Genomic DNA, 10,466 nt, shown 5'->3' on the forward strand with positions numbered 1-10,466 from the left:
ATTTAATTAAATGTTAAATGTTTTAATTGAATTATTATTATTACACTTACGTGTGTGCATGAGTGCAAGTGCCACAGCACGCGTATGGAGACCAGAGGAGACCACTTGTAAGAGTCTTCCCTTTCCTTCCACCTTGTGGGCTCTGCAGATGGGACTGAGGTCCTCCAGCTTGGCAGCACGTAAGTCCCTTTACCCACAGAGCACTCTTACCTGCCCATGAGTACATTTTCCTTTATGTGACCTCAGGAAAAGCCACACAATGCTTACCTCTTTGGAGGAACTAAACTTATTTTAGAAAAGTTCCAAACATTAAAAAATATATCAGAATGAACTCCCACATCCCCATTACCCAGCTTTGACAAATATCAGCCTGTGACTAACATTGTTTCATTTATAGCCCAGATGTCTGTCTCACTCCCTTCTCCGCCCCAAGCTGGGTTATTTTAAAGCAACTCTTAAGCATTCTATTTCCTTGTAAATATTTTGGAATGTGTCTCAAAAAGACCCTTTAAAAAATAACAAAACAAGAAGATCACAATTACATCTAAATACTGCAATCCTTCTTCCTCCTTCTGTCTCTGTCTGTCTGTCTCCCCCCCCCCTGCTGCCCACCCTCTCCTCTCCCTCCCACCCCCAACAATGTCAGGCTGTGTAGCCCTGGCTGTCCTGGAACTTGCTATATAGATCAGGCTGGCTTTGAACTCAAAGGGACCCCCCTGCCTCTCCCCCTGAGAGTCAAAACACTTGGCTTCCTTTTTCCTTTTTGGTGAGAGGCCTAAATCAGAATCTAGTCAAATTGTACTTCCTGTATATACATCCTTCTTAGGACCTTTTTTCTTTTTAAAGACAGCACAAGCTGGCCTGTCACTCTATATAGCAGATGTCTCTGAACAACTGATTTTCCCGACTCCAGCTCCCAGTGGATGGAATTACCACACCCAGTTTATGCAGTGCCTGGCACCCTGTAAATGGAGCCTCACCACATGGGTTCCGTTGTGAAGGACTATAGGGCTGCCCTTCTCTGGTCTGTGTGACTCAGCGGGGCTCACTCCAGACACATCCAAAGCAGCCTGCATGCACAGATCTTGTCCTTTACGACCGGTCCCTGCCCTGTACTGTGGAGGAAGTCAAGAAGCTGGAGGGGACATTAGGTGATGTATAAGCTTTGAAACTGCAGTGATGACTAAGGGTCACTGAGTGCATAGGGCAAGGGCCAGCAAACGGGGCTTAAGGGGACAGGAGGCAGAGATAGTGTGGGAGGAGGAGTGAAGTTTGAGGGGGAGCCTGTGAAAGGAGCCTGTGGTGGTGGAGGAGACTCTGAGTAGCTGCCTGAAGGACCTGATGGACCAGTCAAGGGAGCCCAGGTGTCAGCACTGGGAATGCTGGGACTGTAGGGAAGGAGAAAGGTGAAGGAGCCAAACTGGCATGCTGACTCAGGCCTGTAATCACATCATGTGGAAGATGGAAGCAGGAGGACAGGAGTTCAAGGCCATCCTTAGCTACTTATTTAGTTTCAGGCTAGCCCTCTCCAAAACAAACAAACAAACAAACAAACAACAAAACAACAACAAACCAAAGCCGAGATACTTCCCAAGTGTCCCAGTTGCTACAGGTGGGAGAATGCAGCCATGGCCAGCTGCGGGGTTCCTTCCAACTGGGTGGGGGTTTCATGTCTAATGTGGGAGACATTTTTCCACCAAGCTGCCTGTTTTTTGACGTATTTCCAAAAAAAGGCTTAAAGGGAGAAGCCTGAAGTTAGGAATCATCAGAAACTGGGTGATTTAGCTCGCTTATAGCACCACTCTCTGAGTTTGGCTTTCTTCGTTCTCACAGATGTCTGAGTTGAAGGTCAAATGGGCTGAAGGAATAGCTTTCCCAGGAAGAGTTATGTGATCTGGTGTCAAATAGTCACCCAAGGTCCTTGCATGAAATTTGATTTCTAAGGCAAGCATTCCTTGTGAAAATAGAGTCAGTCCAGTGCCCAGATCCCAAAGAATAGATGGCACCAGGATGGTTTTCAGGATTGTTAGATGATTTTGAATATCTTTGGAAAGTAGCCTTGTGGAAGGAACTGTCTATATGTGGTCTCCGCGGGATCGCTTCCTACCAGCAGCCAGTCACTGCCAATGTCTGGCATGTGCTTGAGAAAGTGAGCGGTTTCCCACGCTCCCCTATCACAGCAGTTGGGATGTTTGTGCTGGGGGAGGTTAGATGCTGTGAACTGGGCTGCAGGAGGCATCTTGCCTGACTGCCATCCCTGAAGACTGCCAGTTTATTCTGGAGGAATCTTACTGTTGCCAAGTGATGGAAAATATGTTACTTGAGGTAAAACTAATAGCCCATGACATTTATAAAAAGAGATGGTTTTAGGACAGGGGAATGTAGCTCAGTAGGTAGAGGGCTTGTCTGACATACACAAAGTCCTGGGTTCCATTCCCTCATATGGTATAAATTGGAAGTGATAGTGTATGCCTGTAATCATAGCCCTTGTGGGGTAAAGGCAGGAAGGTCAGAAGTTCAAGGTCAGAAGGCTGGAAGACTCAGCATCTGAGTGTGAAGCCCTAAAGTCAACTCTCAGGACTCCAATAATTAATTAATTAAATTTATTGATTAGTTAAAAATAAATGATGCTTTTGTTAAGTTCCAAAGCTATAGGTTTGTTTGTTTGTTTTGTTTGTTTTTTGCTTTTTACCAGCCTAGGTTGGAATCAGCTCCACCATCTCTAACCTTATTATCAGGTTCTGGGGAATAAAAGATCTGTCTCCAAATAAACTTATAAAGTGGAAAGCAACCCAACCTCTGGTTTCCATATACCCTTTCAAACACACAACAGTGACAATACTTCATAAAAACTAGAAAAGATTCTGAGAACTCTATCCATGTTATGATTAAGCTGGCCTTGAACTCATTATGTAGTAAAAGATGGCCTTTAGTCCCCCTGTCCCCACCTTCCCAGTGCCAGCATATACTACCATGCCCAGTTTATACATTGCTGGCAATTGAACCCAAGGCCTGGTGTAACCAGGCAGGAATTCTATATAAATTCTATATAATGAGAGCTATATCTGCAGTCCTGAGATGGCTGACCTTGGAGTCAAGATCTTTGGGTCAGAATTCCAGTGATGCTATTTATATATGGTGACTTTGGACAAGTTAATTGCTTTACTTAATTTTCCTACTAGAAAAATATGGGTACCAGTGATACCTAGCCTTCTGGTGTTTTCCCAGAGATTAGATGCTGCCTACAAAGTGGTGAACTATTCATGCTATTAGGTGGTATTCTATGCACTAGGCTAGTCACAGTAGTTATCAACAGTGTGCAGGTTTACCTCTTAACACATTCATTTAATCATCTGTGTTATTCTTCCCTTTCTTTGGACTTTGGGTCCCTTTAAAGTGGGGCTGTATCCAGTTCTCACGGATCCTCAGAGTGGTATAACACAGTCCCAGTGTGGAAGCCCTTGCTGAGTGAATTAGTTATTTGGATAATGCTGGCAGTCAACAAATCTCTGTTGCTCTCACCATTCTGGTCAGGAGGACACAGAGGGGAAACTTGAGATATTTGAGAGACTGCCCATATCTGACACACTTGACAGGAAGCACCCTGCATCATGTTCTGAGATTCTTGTCAACCATCTCCTTCATAATCCCACCCCCCACCTGCCTATCATGTTGGTGGATTTGCCAGTCAGACCCCTCTCTTTCTCTCATTCTGTTTACTTTGTGTTCCATTGGCAGCTGCATCAGTATCCAGTGAGGGAGCGATCACTTGCTGTGTTAGTTACATTTGTGTCATAACTTGATTAGCGACAACTGAATGGAGGAGTCTTACTTTGGCTCACGGTTCTGGTGAGCTTTTATCCCATCGTAGTGGGGGAGGTACCGTGGAGCATCTTGAAGCTGCTGTTCACACGATAGCTGATTAGGGCAGAGAGCATGGCGGGAGCTAGGAGCAAAAGCCTGTTCCAGGCTCCAATGACTCATGGTCCTACAGCCTCTCAAAATAGTACCGCCAGCTGGAAAATTTGTAGGGATTGTTTTAAAATCGAACCCTAACATTCCCGCAAGGAGTTCATCGTTGCATTCTCTCTAACCACACTTGGTTCCTTACAGGTCACCACAAACGGTATCATCGCCATGAGCGAACCCCCAGCCACAGAATACCATCCTGGAACCTTCCCACCCAGCTTCGGCTCAGTAGCGCCTTTCCTGGCTGACTTGGACACGACAGATGGCCTGGGGAATGTGTATTATCGAGAAGACTTATCCCCCTTCGTTATTCAGATGGCAGCCGAGTATGTCCAGAGAGGCTTCCCGGAGGTCTCTTTCCAGCCCACTAGTGTGGTGGTTGTCACTTGGGAATCTGTGGCCCCCTATGGAGGGCCCAGCAGGAGCCCCGCCGAGGAAGGCAAGGTGAGTGCATGCCACATGGAGATGCAGGTATCTGGTCTGGTATGTTGGTATGTTGACCGTAGCCTTTGGGCTTCTGGTTTGTGCTTGTTCCAATAGACAATGTGCCTGTGCTGTTACTCAAGACAGGAAGTCCAGAGCAAAGTCCAGTAAAATGTGCTTGTTGAATGCAGGTCAGCAACCTCATCTGTAGGGATGTCTGAATCATTTCTGTGACTATCTAATGTTGAGAAAGCCAGTTATTTGAGGAGATTGCTCCATGGAAAACAGCCTCTGCCACGGGGTCTCATCACACAGACTGTCAGAAGTTCAAGGTCAGAAGGCTAGAAGACTCAGCATCTGACTGTGAAGCCCTAAAGTCAACTCTCAGGACTCCAATAATTAATTAATTAGTTAATTAATTAAATCTATTGATTAATTAAAAATAAATGATGCTTTTGTTAAGTTCCAAAGCTCTAGGTTTGTTTGTTTGTTTGTTTTGTTTATTTGCTTTTTACCAGCCTAGGTTGGAATCAGCTCCACCATCTCTAACCTTATTATCAGGTTCTGGGGCGGAGAAGGGAGTGCGACAGACATCTGGGCTATAAATGAAACAATGTTAGTCACAGGCTGATATTTGTCAAAGCTGGGTAATGGGGATGTGGGAGTTCGCTCTGATATATTTTTTAATGTTTGGAACTTTTCTAAAATAAGCCTAGTTCCTCCAAACAGGTAAGCGTTGTGTGGCTTTTCCTGAGGTCACATAAAGGAAAATGTACTCATGGGCAGGTAAGAGTGCTCTGTGGGTAAAGGCTGCTGCCAAGCTGGAGGACCTCAGTCCCATCTGCAGAGCCCACAAGGTAGAAGGAAAGGGAAGACTCTTACAAGTGGTCTCCTCTGGTCTCCATACGCGTGCTGTGGCACATGCACTCATGAGGCAAACATACGCCTGGGAAATAGTACCTGTGTTCCTTCTTTTTTTTTTTTAAGATTTATTTATTTATTATATGTAAGTACACTGTAGCTGTCTTCAGACACTCCAGAAGAAGGCGCCAGATCTTGTTACGGACGGTTGTGAGCCACCATGTGGTTGCTGGGATTTGAACTCATGACCTTCGGAAGGGCAGTCAGTGCTCTTAGCCACTGAGCCATCTCTCCAGCCCCCTGTGTTCCTTCTTTAATTGAGAAAGAGTGGGTCGGTAGATTCTAATTATAGAGAAGTCATTAATAGGAAATGATAGATATCAAGGTTCTGATCAACGTGCCCCTCCTGAGTGAAGGAAAGTCCTTTAGTAAAGAAGCTGACTTACTAATATTTAATGGAATGATCCCCAAACCTCTTGGCTTTATCTCCTCTTATCACTGTCCCCCATGGGACACATAGCATTCCACAGAACACATTTTGGAGAAGTCTGTGGTGGGTCTGCATATCTCACATGCTTTGCAGAATTGGAAGATTGCCTGACCCAAGAATACTCAGCTCTTGCCTGCCTCTTGGGACTAACCTAATAAGACTCCATATGCAGTTGTATCAAACTCTTTTTTTAAGATATATTTCTTTTTTTTTTTAAACAAAGACTTATTTCTTATTAAAAATAAGTACATTGTAGCTGTCTTCAGACAGCACTAGAAGAGGGCATCAGATCTCATTACGGATGGTTGTAAACCACCATGTGGTTGCTGGGATTTGAACTCAGGACCTTCCAAAGAGCAATCAGTGCTCTTAACCACTTAGCCATCTCTCCAGCCCTATATCAAACTCATATTTGCCATGAACATACCTTTTCCTTTGTTCTGGTATGTTTTGCCTCACTGTCGTTTATCCTTGACATGACCTCCTCCTGATTGTAAGCTTAGGCCCTCCTGTCCATCACAGCTCAAGCCTTGGCCATCACGGGTTTCCTGAGAACTACCCCTATCCTACCCAGCACAGGATTCTTCCTCATTTGACCTACATGGAACACACTGCTCGCATCTCTGTTACAGCATCTGTCCTCTTTGTCCATAGATCCACCTCTCCATGTAGGCTGCACATTCTCAATTGTAGGAAAGTGAGGTGGAGCACTGCTGGCTCTCCTCTGTCCTTTCTACAAGGAGCCCAGTGAACAGCATGCTTTGAGAGTGGGATTGTGTTGCTAGAAACTGACTTTTAACTCATCTTCACAGAGAAACACGTTCCAGGCTGTTCTGGCCTCCTCAAATTCCAGCTCCTACGCCATTTTCCTTTATCCTGAAGATGGTCTACAGTTCTTAACAACATTCTCGAAGAAGGATGAAAGCCAAGTGCCTGCTGTGGTTGGCTTCAGCAAAGGTCAAGTAGGATTTCTATGGAAGAGCAACGGAGACTATAACATATTTGCCAATGACAGGGAATCAGTTGAAAATTTGGCCAAGTATGCATATTCTTTCTTTTTTTTTCTTCATTAGATTCCCCTTAATTATATTATTATATATTGTTTTACCAAGCAAAATATAATAAGTATTAAATTACCTAAAAATATTCTTATAGATTTAAATTTTATAGAGAGATATTTAAATGCTGAAATAGTATTTTTTTCCTGATGAATCATAGGGAATATATTTAGCATGAAGAGGTCTTTTGTTTATTTTCATCTTTATTTGTGTGTATGAGCATTTTGCATCGCAAGCTTGCAGTGCCTGTGGAGCTTAGAAACGCATTAGATCCCCTGGGACTGAAGTTACAGATGGTTCTGAGCCACTACATGGAAGCTGGGAATTGAACCCAGACCCTCTGGAGGAGTTACCAATGCTCTTAATTTCTGAGCCATCTCTCTAGCCCCAGTAGTGTGTCATTTAGAGTGCACCTTCATGCAAAACCGTCTCTACTGTGTCCCCTGAGTTTAGAGTCACTAAGAGTGGTTTTCCTCTGCACTGATGCAGAACAGTTCTCACTTCACTCAGCGAAGCCTCATTGTAATGTTAGTGTAGAGAAGCAAGGGGTACCGGGGTATTATACAGAAGACAGGGGTAGCCAAGATTACTGGCTTTTTGTTTTGTTCTGTTTAGGTATTTTGAGACAGGATCTCATATAGCCCAGGCTGTCCCCAAACTTTCTACATAGGGAAGGATGGATGACCTTGAATCAGAGATTCTTCAGCCCCCACCTCCAAGGTGCTGGGGATACAGGTGTAAGACACCATGCCTGGTCCCAGACTGGTCTTTAAGAGTTAAAAATCTTACATCTCCCAATATTCTTTAGCCTAATCCCCTTTCCCCATTTTGTCTTCTGTAACTCCAGCTCAGCTCCAGGGGATCTGATCTCCCTCTTTGGCCACTCCGGGGACTTGCATGTACATACAACTATAGACATGTGTGTGTGTGTGTGTGTGTGTGTGTGTGTGTGTGTGTATGTATATATATATATATATATATATATATATATATATATATATGCATACATACATATACATACACATTAATAAATAATAAAATTTATCCTAAAGCAAAGCAAAGCAAAATCCCCCAAACACAACAGGACTAGAGAAACAGTTCAGTTGGCACAAGACCTGACTACTATTCCCATACCCACATAAAAAGCCAGATGTGGTGGTGACTGCTTATAAATCCAACCTTGGGAAGTTGAGAAGGATGGACTCCTGGCATTCTGCCAGCCATCCTTGTCTACTTCATGAGCCCCAGGGCAGTGAGGTACCCTGTCTTAAAAACAAAACAAAATCAACAAAACAAAGCAAACACACACACACACACACACACACACACACACACACAAAAACCAAGGTGGACAGGTGAGGTGGTGCATGCCTTTAGTCCCAGCACTAGGGAGGCAGAAACAGACAAATCTCCGTGGGTTTGAGACCAGCCTGGACTACAAATTTAGTTTTAGGACAGCTAGGACTGGTACACAGAGAAATTCTGTCTCAAAAAAAAACAAAAATCAAACCAACCAACCAACCAAAAACCCCAAACCAAAAAACTAAGTAGGTTTTACTCCATGCAATAAAATGAACATAGTGGTGAAATGACTCTCTGGTCTCTCATGAGACAGGGCACATAAACTGTGTACAAGCTGGTGGCATTGAGAGGCTTTGGTGTCCTGGGACGGCCCTAGAGGGTAAGCTCTTCATGGCGTTGTGTCTATTTAGATTCACTCTCACTAAATAGTCCCTGCCTGTATGAGCTCTGGGATGACCGCCCATGACACTGCTGCCCTCCTGGACAGCGGCTCTTGCCAAGGGTAGACACATGCCACACCTTTTTGATGGACATAGGTTACTGAGTTCTTCCTGCCTTCTTGGTCAATGTGGGCTGCTTGTGGGCTGTGGCCTATTCTCAAGATGCCTTCCTTGCCTCTAGGAGCAGCAACGCTGGGCACCAAGGTGTGTGGGTGTTTGAGATTGGAAGTCCTGCTACCGCCAAGGGGGTGGTGCCTGCAGATGTGAACCTGGACCTGGATGACGATGGAGCAGACTATGAGGATGAAGATTATGACCTAGTAACCTCTCATCTCGGCCTGGAGGATGTGGCCACCCATCCCTTCCCCTCCCATAGTCCAAAAAGGGGATACCCTGACCCACACAATGTACCTAGAATCCCCTCTCCTGGCTATGAGGCTACAGAGAGACCCCATGGAGTCCCCACTGAGAGAACTAGATCTTTCCAGCTGCCAGCGGAGAGGTTCTCTCAGCAGCACCCCCAAGTCATTGATGTGGATGAAGTAGAGGAAACAGGAGTTGGTAAGACATCCATTTTTACAAGTTGGAACTTGTATTTGCCTGCTTGGTTTCTAGACAGGAGTTGGCTAGTGTAGGGTGGGTCATGTGCCTCCATGAAGCGACCTTATAGGGGGCAAATAGCCTGAGGGAGTAGAGACTGAATGCTCTCCCTGAAGAGCAATGGGTGCTTAGTCCCCATGACTTCTGAGTGACCCAGTGATCTTTTAGGATTAGAGATTTGGTTCTGATTTTGTTTGTTTGTTCGTTTTTGGTTTTTCAAGACAGGGTTTCTCTGTGTAGCCCTGGCTGTCCTGGAACTCACTTTGTAGACCAGGGTGGCCTCGAACTCAGAAATCCGCCTGCCTCTGCCTCCCGAGTGCTGGGATTAAAGGCATGCACCACCACGCCCGGTTCTGGACACAGTGGGAGTATGCCTCATTTCATGATTTCTCATAACGTAATCTGTTTTAAAGAGAGTCAGGGCCAGGGAGAGATGGCTCAGCAGGTAAAGGTACTCATGACCTAAGTCTGACCTTCTGAAGCCCACGTAGTAGAAGGAGAGGTATGACTCCCCCAGACTGTCCTCTAACACAGACGGACAGACAGACAGATGGACAGATGAACAGACAGATAGGTGTATTGTTTTTTATAAGACAGGGTCTCATTTATGTGGCTTTGGATGGCCTGGGACTTAACATAGACTTGACTGGCTTTGAACTCATGGAGCTCCTGCCACCTCTGCTTCCCAGGCACTACCATAATCTGGCTAATACATTTTTTTTCTTTGAAAATGTCATTGTTGGTGGCACACACCTTTAATCCCAGCACCTGGGAAGCAAAGGCATGTGGATCTCTGTGAATTGAGGACAGCCTGGTCTACAGAGTGAGCTCCAGCCAGGGCTACACAGAAAAACGCTGTTTCCAAACCCAAAGCCAAAGCCAAAAAGATCACTGCTGAGTGCTGTTAGCCCATCACTGAAGAGGCAGAAGCAGGAGCATCAGTTTCTAGCCTGGGATACAGTAGGATCCTGTCTCAAAAACCAAAAGAGCAGGAAGGAAAGACCTTGAATATTTTGGAACTCAAGTGTCTTCTTTGTGACTTCTGAGATGTGTTCACCCACCTGAGAAAACATTCTAGAAGCTCTGTTGGCTCTTTATGCTGCTTTTCTTTCACATTTTTTCTTTTTGGTTTTGGAATTCAAGCAGCTGATTGTTTTTCCTCCTGTCAGTTGCAGTTGGTTTCTAAAGAACTCTCTCTCTCTCTCTCTCTCTCTCTCTCTCTCTCTCACACACACACACACACACACATAATCAACCCCCTCTTAAAATGTAGTTTTATACAATGTGGTATCTCCTCCTTCTGAGTTACGATTTTTCCAGGGT

General features: G+C 44.9%; 1 protein-coding gene across 1 annotated transcript in view; it reads left to right on the top strand.

Annotated features, from left to right (window-relative positions):
* Nid1 (nidogen 1) overlaps window positions 1-10,466 on the top strand; it is a 75,715-nt gene that overhangs the window by 25,028 nt on the left and 40,221 nt on the right. Inside the window, exons 2-4 of the mRNA XM_021215559.2 lie at window positions 4,114-4,413; window positions 6,556-6,782; window positions 8,725-9,104. Coding sequence (XP_021071218.1) covers window positions 4,114-4,413; window positions 6,556-6,782; window positions 8,725-9,104 — 907 coding nt within the window. The remainder of the gene's footprint in view (window positions 1-4,113; window positions 4,414-6,555; window positions 6,783-8,724; window positions 9,105-10,466) is intronic.

Source organism: Mus pahari, chromosome 16 (assembly GCF_900095145.1).
Source record: "Mus pahari chromosome 16, PAHARI_EIJ_v1.1, whole genome shotgun sequence".
Lineage (NCBI taxonomy): Eukaryota > Metazoa > Chordata > Mammalia > Rodentia > Muridae > Mus > Mus pahari.